The 15,844-nt window shown below is 40.1% G+C and overlaps 1 protein-coding gene across 1 annotated transcript in view; it reads left to right on the forward strand.

Annotated features, from left to right (window-relative positions):
- Positions 1-15,844, forward strand: part of sorcs3a (sortilin related VPS10 domain containing receptor 3a) — a 222,662-nt gene that overhangs the window by 163,395 nt on the left and 43,423 nt on the right. Inside the window, exons 10-16 of the mRNA XM_019879676.1 lie at positions 2,851-2,997; positions 3,732-3,834; positions 5,765-5,841; positions 6,162-6,253; positions 9,775-9,882; positions 12,346-12,463; positions 12,590-12,723. Of these exons, the coding sequence (XP_019735235.1) occupies positions 2,851-2,997; positions 3,732-3,834; positions 5,765-5,841; positions 6,162-6,253; positions 9,775-9,882; positions 12,346-12,463; positions 12,590-12,723 (779 nt within the window). The remainder of the gene's footprint in view (positions 1-2,850; positions 2,998-3,731; positions 3,835-5,764; positions 5,842-6,161; positions 6,254-9,774; positions 9,883-12,345; positions 12,464-12,589; positions 12,724-15,844) is intronic.

The following is a 15,844-nucleotide window of genomic DNA, read 5'->3' on the forward strand; positions in this document are numbered from 1 at the left end:
GCTCTTAGCATACAGCTTTATGTCATCCATGTAGAGGAGGTGACTGATCGTAGCTCCATTTCTGAGGCGGTATCCATAGCCTGTCTTGGTGATTACTTGGCTTAGGGGGTTCAGTCCTATGCAGAACAGCAGTGGGGAGAGTGCATCACCTTGGTATATGCCACATTTGATGGACACTTGGGTAAGTGGCTTGCCATTGGGTTCAAGTGTGGTTTTCCACATCCTCATCGAGTTCGCAACGAAGGCTCTTAGGGTCCTGTTCACCTTATACAACTCCAAGCATTCATGGCACTTGTTCCCTATGCTCATTAAACTCAACTACTCACTACTCATCTACTCTCCGTCCATTATCACATAGGCTTATCCTTATGAGGGTCGCAGGTGTGCTGCAGCCCTGTATCCTTTACATTTTGTTTCTACACAGCCGCGTACTGCTGTACGCACACGACTCCGTGTGTCTCTGTGACAGGGCACTTGCGCACTTCAACTGCAAGTGGCTGACAATTGTTCAGTATGAGAACAGACTCGGAACAGTTTCATTGGTTAGATGTGACAAGACTGCGGGTGCTACGGGACTATGTGCCGATCCCGTCCACCCTCATTGTCTCATGTCCATTCTTTTGCGTTCACAGTGTCCTCAAATGGGCTGCTGTGAACATAGTGTAAACATATCCTAACTACAGTGAGTGAAAGATGGGGTCAGACAAGAACGCAGAGACCCTCATTCGGCACATTAATCCTGCATGTTGTGTGTCTCTGACAATGTCAAATTTGACGCCTATTCGTGCCATTTACACGGCTGTACCTCTCAAGGGAGTTAAAGACCGAACTGAACACCGAAACCCCTCACTAGGTTAACCTTTTGGAGAGGCTCTGTCCTTTCATTTTTCGAACATACTTCGGAGCTGCTGAAGCTTTTCTCTCACTTCAGTGTAACAACAACCAGGGTGTCTCAAGAAGAATTGAGATGTGTGGACCTTCCTTGTGAGGACACAATCTCCTCACAATAAAATGTCACTTATCAATGGATGTGATGTTTTGTGTCGACTGATTCACAAAGATATGTACTTAGTGACAATGCTTAACACAGAACAAGAAATATTGCTGGTGACTGTCTGTTATTCTGTCAACTACAGAAGTCAAACACAAGCAGGTCGTTTGCATGTAACTGTGCAAGTTTGTGAAGAGTGCTGCTTCAATGCAAGAAAAAAAAACGTTTCTGTGTCTCGTGACTGTGCACAATCAGGATTTTTGTGGCCAATTACTGATTTGCGAGTTGAAATATAGATCTCAATCATCGATCCAATCACGAGACGGCGCAAATATCTATTTAACTAACTTGTTTTAATGGCTGCATAGCCTATATCTGTGCACTGCTTACGAGTATAAACAAAAGTATTATCAAGCATTTTGCCAATGTTGATCAACCATGCCCCAAGGAAGGAAAGGAAAACCAAACAAAAACAAGGGGTGTGATTTGAATATGAAACGATTATTCCTGAACAAATGAGTGGAGCTTGATTTTTATTGACAATGTAGCTCACAGGTGTCAAACTCAAGGCCTGGGGGCCAGATCTGGCCTGCCACATCATTTTACGTGGCCCACAAAAGCAAATCAAAGATGTCAACTTTCACGATGCTTGATAAAATCTCTACAAAAATTTCTAATTCTCATTTGTAATAAATAAGAGTGATACTGTAAGCATTTTCTTGTTGTGAAACCCTTCATTACAGTCACTTAAACAATAGATAAATAAACCGTTATTCTTGACTTCTTTACATGGTTTCCGTCATAATGGCCCTCCAAGGGAAACTAAAATCAGGCCCGCGACAAAAATGAGTTTGACACCCATAATGTAGCTGCTTTTAAAACAAGCCGTAAATAAAATCACAACTGATGTAAATGCTTTAGTTGGACCCATTTCAAAATTATTTCCCTGAAAAACCTGTGGATTTACATGCCCCAGCTGCAGAGCAGTATCAATTGAAGTGTGACGCTGACATTCGACAGTAGTTATCGTAATTGTGCACAGTTGCAAATGTATTTGTTTGCGATGCAAAGATGACGTGCACAACTTTAAAGTGGCACAAATGTGGATAATGCAGGATTCATTGGGTGGGGTTCATAAAATCAATCGCCGCACTCGCTGGTGCTGTAATTTTGATTCGCTTCCCATCAGAATCTTTTCTGCAGCGGACTGAATATCCTGATGACTGTATGTAAGCTTTGTCCAACATAGAGTGGTGTTTCCAGGCGAAAAGCCACACAAAGATAACAAAATAGCGACAAGTGTGCTGTGACACGACGGCCAGACCGTCTTTTGAATTAGGGATCAATATTGTTTGAGTTGTCGACGCCTCTTATACCTCCAAGCTCAAATCTCAAACTTAAACACTAATACATTTGATACGTTAGTCATTTGAGGCACCAAGGAAAGCAGTAGGGATATTGATTACCAGACCCACACAAGGACCATACAGTATAAGGAGCACAGCGACATAACATAACCAAGTTAATATCATACAATTGTTACAAATTGGCAGGGAGCGCCGAAATCCAACCATGGGAGCCAAAATTATCTGGCCCCGCACAGATAAATGTACATGTGGGACACACTGCAACTTTAATTAATGTCTCCATTCATGGATCTGATCAATGACATGCCGTCGAATTACGGTCGATCAGAAAATGAACGACTCAGCTGAGCTGATCTGCTATAGCCGATAAGATCAATGGAAAGTCAAGTGACTATAAACTCTTTTAAACTCATCTGACAAGCATGAACACTTCCCAAGAGTATCACAAGGATGAGGTTTAAATGAATTGTGTTAATTGTGTGTGGCCATTAGGTTGCAGGCATTCGAGGCATGTTGATTGCGAACAAAAGGCAAGACAACCAAGTAAAGACCTTCATCACCTACAACAAAGGCAGAGATTGGAGGCTCCTGCAAGCCCCGGCAACCGACCTGGATGGAAATCAAATTCACTGCATACTGGTAAGAGTCAATGAGTTGCTATGCTTGTGTTTAAAACCAGAAACAAAGAATGACAAACACATTTATAGTACCAAGCACAAAATGCCTAGGTTTTGGGTTTTTTTCTGAATAAAATTAACCAAATAAATTATATTTTACTGCAGATCTGGATAGGGGGATGATGGAATAATTCTCTCTCTCTCTCTCTCTCTCTCTCTCTCTCTCTCTCTCTCTCTCTCTCTCTCTCTATATATATATATATATATATACAGGTATATACTGTATATGTATATGTAATCTCTGCATACTTTTTTTGCTGAGCAGAAACTACCATAATACCACTGTCACATCCTTATATTACTGCTTGACCTTGGTGGCACACAGTTCAAATGTGAAATGTAAGCAATTCCAAACCAACTATAAATGCCTGAATGAACAAATAAATATAAAAACTGAACAAAGCAACAAACATATCCATTTATGATTCACCGCTGAATCCAGGCGGGATCCCCATTTCAAAGTTAAGCCTTCATTGCTCTTATTCTTATGAAGAAATTTCATAATGCATAATGCATTTCAACAATAATTTATCAGACCGGGTAACTCTCCTAGCTGTCGTTTGATACCCTTCCAACACTACTCAACTCAACTGTATTTATAGGTTATCATACTTCCATTTTCTAGGTTATAATGTAGTCTACTTTAGTCTTGGCACTGTTTCAAATTTGCAGTCCTGTTTTGATTTTATTTTCTAGCCTTTTTGTTCCCTTCATCTTCAACTACAAACTTCAGAGAACCCCTACCTGTCCGGGGCAATCTCCACGAAGAGCTCTGCACCAGGGATTATTGTTGCCACAGGTAGGAAAAAACTCAACGTGGACTATAATTTATACAATTACAGAAATGTGTCAAATTGCAATTAAACCAATTTCAAATACAGTAGGCATCAATTATGTTATGTCATTTGATACAGAGTCGACTTCGCACCTAACTCAAGCATTCGCCTCAGAGAGAAAGAGTTTGTGCATAAGCAGATGTAGAGGGATGGCCATCTTCCTTCAGTGCAAGAAAAAATAAAGCATAACTGTTTAAGCCCGTATCTCACCGAGTGCGAAATGCTTGTGAGTGTTTGCCCACGTAGAGAATGTTGGTTTTTCGTCAGGGTTCGTCAAAGGTTTCAAAGATGATCGTCAGATGTTCGCAAACCTTTTGAATGGTCACAAACTGTTTTTCATGTCGCTGAAAAAAATTTTAAATTGTTGAAAACAAATCCGAATATGCCCAAAGAAATACAATTAATAATACATAAAATGTAACCTCGATCTTGGAGAGATGCCAGTCTGCTTCCTGACGAGTAACTAGCAACCCAAGCTTTGGAGTCTGTCCCTGCATGCCTGTATGTGTGTGATCTGGTTCTTTGTCTTGCATGACACACAAAATATACAGCAATTTTTTTTTTGGATGGGACTATTAAATTTTACAGTATCTGGTATCGTGTTTACTGGTGGCCGAGCCTTTTCTTTTGTGCTTTATTGGTGTGATTGAATTTGCTTGCTGCACCTTTTAAGACATCAGCTAGTGCAAAGACTGCATTATGTTGTCTGAACGCTGCAGGCATCCATAGGGGAGAACTTGCAGTCTTCTATTATTTACATGAACCGAAAAACAGTTTTACAGCCCTGAGAGTGGAGCGTGAGGAGCATAATAATCACATACATGGGGAGATTGAAAGCTTGCTGTGTGCATGCATGCCTTTTGTGGCGTTTCTTGTGTATGCAGACACTTGAAAACGATACAACTGAGCAAATTTTTCAAACCATCACTTAAACATACCTGAAATAGATTCACAATAACCCAGATCTCAGTATATAGATAACTCATTGTTGAAAGTTAGGCTTACTTTGATTTTTCTGGCTACATGTTGTGCCATGTGGCAAACAGATCTGCCCCATAATCAGGTTCGGGGTTTGAATCTGGGCTCCAACCTTTCTGCGTGGCGATTTCATGTCCACCGCATGTCCGTCAGCTTGCATGGGTTTTGTCACGGTCTTTCAGTAAATTGTGTGTCTATCTACTCTATACGTGTCCCATAGTTGACTGGAAGCTAGTCCAGAATCTAAATAGCATTAAAGGTACAGTAGTAACGATTTTGCTGGAGGTTTTTTTGTTCACGTGGCTCTGTGCATGTTGAAAGCAATGTGAACAATCATGAGCTAATGACCGCTGGTTGTCATCCAACTAGCTGGAGATGCTTTCAAGTGAAGAAAAGCTGAAAGCTATCATGAAAGTAGGTGTAGGGGCTTTGCTCCAGTATTTATCTTAATATTTGAGCAATCTCAGAGTGAGAAAGAAAAGGGGGAGGGAGGCAGGCCAAGTTTTCATCAGTTTCTTGTGTTTTTTTTGTTTGTTTGTTTTTCTCACTTGATGAGTGGCTACCCTCAGAAGCTTTGATACATTCATCCACTTCAGACACAGCAGGGCAGTAAAATAAAAGGATGCCTACTTTCTGCATGCTCCTGGAATCCAGCGAATCTGAAGGAAATGTTGCTTTACGGGAGAGAGTGCTTGCTTGTATATGTTGTAATGAGGGATGAATAAAAAGACATATATTTTGTGATTTGATTGCAACATGAACGATGCAATTCTTTTCTCATGGAGTTAAAAAAAATGAAACAGAAAAAAAAATTTGAGAACTTAATAGTATTTCTTAATCATAAGTGAGTATGTTGTGCCCCTCTTATGTTATCAATTATCTGTTTTGTTGTGTTATTTATTCTGCTGAGTGCAGGGAATATTGGAGCTGAGCTGTCCTACAACAATGTTGGCATGTATATATCATCTGATGCCGGAAATAGCTGGAGACAGGTGAGAGCTTCATCATAACTAAGTCTATTTTCAGTGTGTGTGTGTGTGTGTGTGTGTGTGTGTGTGTGTGTGTGTGTGTGTGTGAGTGCGTGCGTGCTTCAACTTGTTATTAAAAAGCTACTTTGGTAGGATTTAGCTAATGCATCTCCTGTGCGTGTGTGCGTGTTTCAATTTGTTATTGAAAAGCTACTTTGGTAGGATTTAGCTAATACAACTCCTTGTCTAAAGATGGATGTCAATGGGCATGTCTTTGTTACATTCGTTTTTTTTTTGTTTTTTTTTTACCACTATGTTATCTATGTATGATCATTAATGTTCAGATTTTTGAAGAGGAGCACAATATTTGGTTTCTGGACAAAGGAGGGGCCCTTGTTGCCGTAAAACAACCTTCTGTACCAACCAGACACTTATGGTATGTCAGTTTGATTTGTTCCCTTTTGTATTGCTTTTCATAGTCACATGAAGTTAATTCATTTCTTATGATTTAAATAGGCGGCATGCTGGACAAGTGGTTGGCACATCTGCTTCACAGTTCTGAAGTTTGGGATTTGAATCCTGTGGCCGTCCTGTGTGGAGTTTGCATGTTCTCTACCGTGCACGCATGAGTGTTTTTTTTCTGGGAACTCCTGCTTTCTCCCATATTCCAAAAACATGTTAGGTTCATTGAAGACTCTAAATTGTCATTTCAGTTTAAATGTGAGTGTGAATGATTGTTTGATATGATTGTTTGGTATGTAACCCTGCCAAGGCTGGCAACCAGTCAAAGGTGTATTTGGCTGGTATTGGCTCCAACTCACCATAATGACGAATAGAAAGTGGAGAGATGGATGAATGGATGGATGATTAATAAGCTTGATGATGTACAATATGTGACATACACATTGACTGTTCCCTTTTCTCTCGAGGGTACATCCATTTTGGCTGATGGCAAGAAAGTAAATTTAAATTGTTTTTTTTTTTTGTTTGTTTGTTTATTTTTTTTTCCCCCCCAAGCCACTTGTCATTAACATTCAGTTATTTAAGCCCCATTTACTACGTCCACTCACACATCCGCCTCCCTCTTGTCCAATTGGGAGTGGTGGGTCAGTTTCCACCCTACTCGAAGTCAAAAACATTTCAGTTGTCCTATTTTTCATCATGACAACAACTGGAAAGTAAGTGTGACGCTTTTTATCTCGCAACCAATTTATTTGCCAGAAAGAAAAAAAAACAACAACAGCTACCTTTATGCCACCTGCATATTGCTGTGGCACATGTGATTTTAACTGTTGGGTATTCAGTGACTGCTTTCCAACCTAGTATCTCATAATAGGTATGAATCTGAGCTATTTGTGTTGTCAGTGTTTATGCCAAATGAAGGCTGTGAGGGATTTTGTTTTTCTGTTGCGGCCACATGCGTGTGTGCGAGGGTCGGATGGTGGTGGGGGTGTGGGGGGTGGGGATATCTCTCTCTCTCCAAATTTGTGGCCTCAGCAGTGTTTCTGCATGCCACATACACTCAGGTACTCCAACTTGTTCTCACTTCAGCTTCAGAGTTGAGTTGCTGTCAAAATCAATTGAGCTCATTCTCCAAATGATGAAAGTTGCCCTTACATGTTCTCCCTCTCCTTAGCACTTGCACATGAAAGAGTTCTTTCTACTTTTGTTTATTTTTTTAAAAGTTGATTTTGTAATATCTACCATGAATGTTTTTGCTTCTTTATCTCGCAACCAATTTATTTGCCAGAAAGAAAAAAAAAACAACAACAACAACAGCTACCTTTATGCCACCTGCATATTGCTGTGGCACATGTGATTTTAACTGTTGGGTATTCAGTGACTGCTTTCCAACCTAGTATCTCATAATAGGTATGAATCTGAGCTATTTGTGTTGTCAGTGTTTATGCCAAATGAAGGCTGTGAGGGATTTTGTTTTTCTGTTGCGGCCACATGCGTGTGTGCGAGGGTCGGATGGTGGTGGGGGTGTATGTGTTTGCAGGAAAGAAAGTGGAAAAAAACTGTCAAAATCAATTGAGCTCATTCTCCAAATGATGAAAGTTGCCCTTACATGTTCTCCCTCTCCTTAGCACTTGCACATGAAAGAGTTCTTTCTACTTTTGTTTATTTTTTTAAAAGTTGATTTTGTAATATCTACCATGAATGTTTTTGCTTCTCATATTTTCTCTGTATTTGGGGGAGGGGGGGATCTTGACTTTAATAACCAGACTGTTATAATACCATTTGCTGAAATCTTCTGCAGCTAATTACAGTGTTTTGAAATAGTATTTTCCCCCCTCCTGATTTCTGTGTTCTTTGCATATTTATCACATACAAAGGTTTCCGTTCATCAAACCTATTTTAATATCAAACAGACACTACCCAAGGAAATACAAGATGTGAATGCCAATTCACTTTATTAAGGCACAAAAAATCCAAACCTCCCTGACCCTCTGAAAATGTAATTGCCCCTCTTTGTCAAAAAAACCAAGTAACTGTGACTAACGACAGTTTTGGAAAAGCTGAGTTCAATTTCACAGGCAACACCCTAGCACCACATTTGTTGAATCAAGAAAATCACATAAATAGAACTTGTCAGACAAAGTGATGTATGCTCCAAGACTTCAAGAAACAAACGCATCATGCCACCATCCGAAGAAATTCAAGAATTAAAAAAATGTTATTGAAATCTATTAGTCTCAAAAAGGTTACAATGCCATTCCCAAAACTCAGGGGTTACAGCAAACCACTGTCTGAGCCATTCCCCACAAATGGATAAAACTAAGAACAGTGTCAAACAGGAGGGGTTGACCAGGTATAATTACTCCAAGATTACGATGACCTCGGAGGTTGCAAAAGAACCTATAACAACATCCAAAGAACTCCAGATCTGGCATCAGTTGAGATCAGTGTTCATGAATCTACCACAAGAAAGACACTGGTTACAAAGGCTCATCTCACATTTGCCAAAAGACATCTTGATGATCCTCAAAACTTTTGGAAAAACATTCTGCGGACTGATGAGTCAAAAATTGAACTTTTTGGAAGATGTGCAGCCCGCTACATCTCGGGTAAAAATGGCACAGCATTTGATAAAAAGAACATTATGCCAACAGTGAAGCATGGTGGTGGCACTGTGGTGGCCTGTGGCTGCTTTTCTACCTCAGGACCAGGACAACTTGTTGTGATTGATGGGACAATGGGATTTTCTGGTAGACAGCGGAAGTCAAAGGAGAACATCCGACAATCAGTTTGCACCCTCAAACTCAAGCGCTCTTGGAACATGCAGCAGGACGATTCAAAACACACCAGCAAGTCGACCTCTGAATGGCTAACAAAAACAAAATTAAGGTTTTGGAGTGGCCAGGTCAAAATCCAGATTTAAATCCAATTGAGATGCTGTGGTGTGACCTTAAAGTGTCAGTTCATGCTAGAAACCTCTCCAATATGGCAGAGTTGAAACAATTCTGCGAAGAAGGGTGGGTCAAAATCCCCCCACGGCGATGTGAATGACTCATCACTAATTATCGCAAATGCTTGATTTCAGTTACTGCTCCACATCCCATTTGTAGGTTCAGGGGGCAATTGCTTTTTTCACTTTGGGACAGGTATTTTTTTATTTTTAAAATTTTTTTTGTCCAAATAAATTCAATTGACATTTATAAACTGTACTTTGTATTCCCTTGGGTTATCTCTGTGTGGTATTAAAATTGGTTTGATGAACTGAAACCTTCGTGTGTGATAGATATGCAAAGAACACAGAAATCAGGAAGGGGTCAAATACTTTTTCACGGCACTGTACACAGAGGCTGTGAATCACGTCTGTTTAGACTATAGTGATTGTGATCTCAACCTTAATCCTCCCCTATGACCAAGCTCTAATAGAGAGTTTCTATTTTGCGTGCCATTGCTGTTGCTGGGTTTGTGATGGGAATGTGTTTTGACACACATGTACAGGGTCAGCTTTGACGAAGGGAGGCAATGGACCCAACACAGCTTTTCCTCTGTGCCTCTGTTCGTGGACGGCGTTTTGGTAGAAGCTGGGGCAGAGAACCAGATTATGACGTAAGTCTTACAAATTCCCTAACTGCAAACATTCAGTATGAAATGATTACTTCTTTTCAGGGTGTGTTGTGATGTTGTACGTTAAAAAGACTTGCATTCGTGAGGTCATCTGAGTTACTTTTTGCAGAGCTTAAAGGCTAAACAGATTCAGGAGCTATACGATACCCAAAGGCAATCTGCCATTTAAAATTACAATTTTGAAACGACAGTTAAAAGTACCATGTAGGAAATTTGTTGCACTTTTAATGGCATAAAAAATACATTGTGTTTATACATACATCATACACAATTCAAATGTTCGTACAATTTTTAAATCAATAGGGGGGACTACCTAAATTTAGATGTTTTACACTTGTCCTTGTTTTTTTAGAGATGTGAATTATTTTACCTGTACTACTTCTAGAATTTATACTGTACAATTCACGAAAACTCAATTTTTGCACTTACATCATATGTGTACTTGTTAGACTTTCATATGTGTCAAAAATCAGGTCCTGGAAGGCGGCTGTCCTGCATGTTGTCCATCTCTCCTTGTTGCAACACACCTGATTCAAATGAACAGGCTCGATATGAGGCATCTGCAGAGCTTTCTGATGAGCTGATTATTTCAATCAGGTGTGTTGCAACAGAGAGAGATGAAAAATATGCAGAAAGGCGGCCCTCCAGGACCAGAGTTTGACACCTATGTCTTACATGTACTATACATAGGGAATCCAGAATCTTGCCTCAATTGCACGAAGGTGATAACTTGCTGATTTCCTCTATTATGTGGAACGACTGCAGCAACTCTAGAAATTTCTCCACGAGTGACTGCCTTTTTGTTTGCAACATAAATGACCTCTGACCACATTCGGTGTGTAGTTCTGACTATTTCTTGATCAGGATATGCACAGTAATGCATAATTCACTTATCCATACCACAATTTGGCCACGGCAATGCTTTCAGATATACTGCAACCACTTTTTTTGTTGATGTTTATTTTCAATCCATAAACTTTATCCAGGTTGCAAAACCATTGAGATTTACAGTTTATTTACAAGAGTGACCTGGCCAAGACGAAGCATCACGTGAGGCTCCATAACAATACAATCAAATCTAAGAACATACATCTCAGATGAAATAATTACTACCAAATAGCCTCTGTTCGAATCTGACCAAAATAGTTTTAAAACAAATTGGGGAGCCCATTTCTCAAACACGAAGCTAATTTTGCAGCTGACTCCATCCAGTCAGAAGGAAAGATTATAGCAAATTGCAAGTTGAGTTTTCCCTTGAGGGGTTATGATATGCATGATTACAAAAAAAATCTATTAAATTAAAGTATGTTGGACAGTTTATATCCCTGACTTTGGGGACTGGAAGGAAGGATCCAGTGAACTAAGATACTGCTTGGTTTGAGTGTGATATGCAACTGTACGTAAAAAACGTACCAGTGAATAAAATGTTGTCAAGAGAGAGACAGCCAGCCAACATTGGAATAAAGAAGACAAAAATGACTATGCGATTTGAAAGATGAGATGAATCAGAGAGTGCCGTAACTATGTCCAGCAACTGCAGTGCCTGAACAGATGCGTGTCCTGTAGATAATGCCACCATAATCTCTAACCCTAAGACTGGGAGGAACGTTGCTACACCTTTCCTTTGGGTTTTAACACTTTCATCCACCCTGTAACCTGATAACATGATAATAACAACAATAATAATAATAATACATTTTATTTGTGGTAAGTTGCTCACTGTAGCAACCGCTGTCCCTGAAAGGGTTAAATGTTAAACAAGACTTATGATATAAAAGTAACCCGATGTTACTTTTAATTTCTTAACCAGATCTTTAGATATAGAGATTGAAAGTGAGATAATTGTCAATATGAAAAACAAGATATTTGTACTGTACAGTTCGATACCACTTATCCTCACAAGGGTCACTGCTGAGCTGGAGCATTTCCCAGCTGACATTGGGCAAGAGAAGAAGTACACCCTGGTTTGGCCACCAACCAGTTACAGCCATTCACAATATTGTTCACACAATATAACAAGAAGCATGTTTTTGGAATGTGGAATGGAATCGGAGTACTTGAAGAAAACCAACGAAAGCACACCTGATAGATTCGGATTGAAATCACCAACCACTTACATGTGAGACGGATGTGCAAACAACGCATCCGGTGCAGACACTTTGCCAAATCCGCGTTTTTTTTTCAATTGTCATGGGTCTTATGTTGCCTTGATACAAATATTCTTATTTTGCCCTATCGCTCGCGGGTAGATGTCGGTTCGTATCTATTAAAAGCCCGCCATTATGTACATCATGTGAAATAATATCATGCATGTAGATCGAGATTGTTTTTTGTGCAAATATTGGAATTTTACTTGAATCGCAAGACTTTATTTTGACCCACTCATCAGGCAGCTACATGTAAAATGTTTTTAAAGTAGCTATTATTTTCTGCGTTGTACTTCAGATTTTTTGGGCACTTCAGCCACCGCTCGGAATGGCAGCTCATCAAGATAGACTACAAGTCGATCTTCAGTAGGAAATGTACTGAGGAAGATTACCAAACATGGCATTTGCACAATCAGGTGAGAAAAAAAAAAAAACTCTGCCGTCCATGTTGCTGTGTATACTATGACAAGATCATCACTTAAAAGTCCCCCCCGCCCCCCGCCCCCCGCCCCCAACCCCTCCACACCCCTCCTCCTCCGCAGGGTGAGCCATGTATTATGGGACAAAAACAGATTTACATGAAACGTCGTCCAGGAAACTACTGCATGCTCGGCAAAGACTACTCAAGAATCCTCTCTGCTGAGTCTTGTATTTGCCGAGCGCATGATTTTGAATGGTAAGATGAACATTAAAAACATGTTCTTTATCACACACGGCATATATTTAGGAAGCACTACACTTAAAGTAAGAGCTCTTATTTGCAAGTCTTGCACACGGCATAGTGTAAATGTCTGTTGGGGTGGACAAGACTAAGTTTGGTATTCAGACCCATGCAAGGTGTTGCAGTATGGCGCATGTTTTGCATGAGACAACTTGTTTCACTGCCAATCGAAGCAGCTCCTCTCATAACCTTTCAATGCCATGTGCAAGAGACCAGCTGCCATGTGCTTGAGTCCTGCGAGAGGTCAAGGAGTGGAAAGTAAATTTCGAAGGAACAATAATTCTAGGGCGGATAATTCAAAGTTGGCTCGGTGTCACGTTTGCGAGGTGGTGGTGGACCCCAAAAAACAGGCAGGAGGGAGGAGCAGGGTGTACTTGAAAGATTGTATTAAAACTCAGAGAAAACGAAATCCAAAACAAACAAAGTCCAAGTATCAAACAAAACACATGACTGAAGATAAAACATACCACTGACCAAAACATACCACTGACCAAAACATGACAGCAAACAAACATGACAGTAGCACAAAGCAACAATGACCCGACAATGATTGCTCGGGCTGGGAGTCCTTTTAAAGCCACTAAATACCTAATGACCAACAGGTGTGCAGCTGCAGGAGAGCCCTACAGTGCCACCTGTTGGTCCCAAACCGAATCATGACACGAGGGAGATCATAGATCTGTGAAGAGGCCATCTTGGAGACAACCTTCCACTCAGTGACAACCCCTATCCACACCACCTTCCATAGCTGTGACCCCCGGCCAGTGGGATGATTTTAAAAATATATCATAAAGCTGATGATAATAAAAACACGTTCAATTAATTGAATTCTGTAATCATTCAGAAGATTCGATGCATGTTGATGTCATATTTATGAATAAAATACAATGACATCCACCACACTTGTCGAGATGCTCAGAATCTGTTTGCCTGCACCTCGATCAAAATCACCAAAATCTGCAGCTCAATCAAAATCATCAGCTTTTAACTGTTTGGCACAAACATTTAGTTTATAAAGATCTTAATATATTGGTTGTTGATAATTGTAGAAATCGGGTTGAAGTCCTGAAATTTCTCTCGGCTCGATCTCAGCCGGGATGACCATCTGATCATTTGTTTGGTGTACAATTTGATGATAACACTCCACTACAGCATCACCCCAAAAAATGAAGGCGTGCAGAATACTTTTTGAGGGCAAATTACACTTGGTTGAAATCTTAATTTTGTGCCATGAGTAGGTAGATTTTAAAAAGTATAATATTGTACAAATAAATAGAAGTGTTGGGCGCCCGGAAGGTTCCAGACAGATTTGGACCCGACAAACGTAGACTCAAGAAAGTTGATCGAACAAAAATATTTATTTACAAAAAAAATTGGCGCAAGACCGACAAAGTATAAATACTAATGCTGGACAACAAGGCAGGAATAATGCCAAGAAAACAAAAAGCGCTTGCACAAGGCAAGGAAAAAAACCTGAACGAAAATAGCTTGTTACAAAAGTACAAGAAAGACCAAACCGCGTGGAGAACAAACCATTGATGCACTGAAACACACCAAGAACTACTTAGTTGAATAACGAAGAACATAAGCAAAGCCAAGAGCCAAAACACAGAGAAAACATAAATCAAGGCAAGAGCCAAAAACGGAGCGAGGGTAATAAAAGAGCGTGTAGATGAACTGCACATGAACAATGACTTGATCAAGGCGAAATTATCCAGCAGATTGACATGGGTCAATGAGGTCCTTAAATAGTGCCAGCAGGAAAACCGGGAACAACTCTGTCACCTGCTGGACACGAACAGAACGTGATCATGACGTGAAGGGATTAGAATTTAATGAGAATTTATTTGTGCCATCCCATTTGTGTGTGCACTTGTGGAAATACTGACACAATTACGGCAAGATAAAGCAAGAAACCTGTTTTTATTGAAAAATTAGAAACTGGACTCTGCTTCAGGTAGACTAAAATACAAATACAAAGGTCTTACCCACTAAAAATTTAGTACGGTGCTGTTCATCATCTAACACAGGGGTGCCCAAACGTTTTGGACCGAAGATCTACTTTTCGATCAACTAACCTCCCGGGATCTACCCTTACCAGGACGCGCGCGTGTGCGCGCGCGCACACGCACACGCACACACACACACACACACACACACACACACTGAACTTTTGCAGCCTGTTAACTATCGTAGCTCACATGTACCGTTTTAAAGTGCTTCCCTGGGCCCTCCTAGATTCCTATTGTTTGCCCGTGCCCTCGGTGAATTGTACACGAAGCAAACTCTGAATGAGAATAATGACGATAAAAGATAGAGCGCAACAGCTCTGATCACAAGCTGCAATTGCAGACTGCTGAGCGCTAACAACTTCCGGTGACGTAATCACGCGCCACCGTAAATTCAAGATTTACCTGCTTTATTTTATTTTTTCAATATATTTTTTTTGTGAAAATGAGACTGATAGGATGATTAGGGTGCAGCGTACATTAACACAAAAAATATATTACTAACAGACAAATGGTTGTTTGTTTTTTTCTCCTCGACACTCCTCGGATCTACTTGGGACCTGTCTTAGATCTACCGGTAGATCAGGATCGACGTAATGGGCACCCCTGATCTAACAGGACAGGATACCACCAAAATTAGTACATTTTTACATGCCACCCACATGACATCACTCATTTTCATAATTTATTCTTTTACACACTCATGTGCTACACGCGTTCCAATAATGTGAAAACTTGTTTGAAATTGTTTTTAAACAACATGCTAATAATGTCTGACCTCAGTGTCTGAGAGTAAAATATGCGGTTTGTGATTGTTCCAATTAAAAGATGGGTAAGGCATTTGGATGTTAATAATTTCAATTTGTATGCAAATCTTCAATATTTTGCCTTTTTATTTCAAATAACAGAGCCACACCAGCCTACAGTGTGATGTAAATAGTTCTTGTAGCAGTCCAGCATGTCTGCGCTGATTAGTTTCTGTCAAACAAGGAAAAAGGATTTGTGCACATATTTCAACATGTATTTCGTTCAGGTTGACATCCTGAAGCATAAATCAACATTAATTC

This window comes from Hippocampus comes, unplaced genomic scaffold, assembly GCF_001891065.2.
Source record: "Hippocampus comes isolate QL1 unplaced genomic scaffold, H_comes_QL1_v1.1 scaffold158, whole genome shotgun sequence".
Classification (NCBI taxonomy): Eukaryota; Metazoa; Chordata; class Actinopteri; order Syngnathiformes; family Syngnathidae; genus Hippocampus; species Hippocampus comes.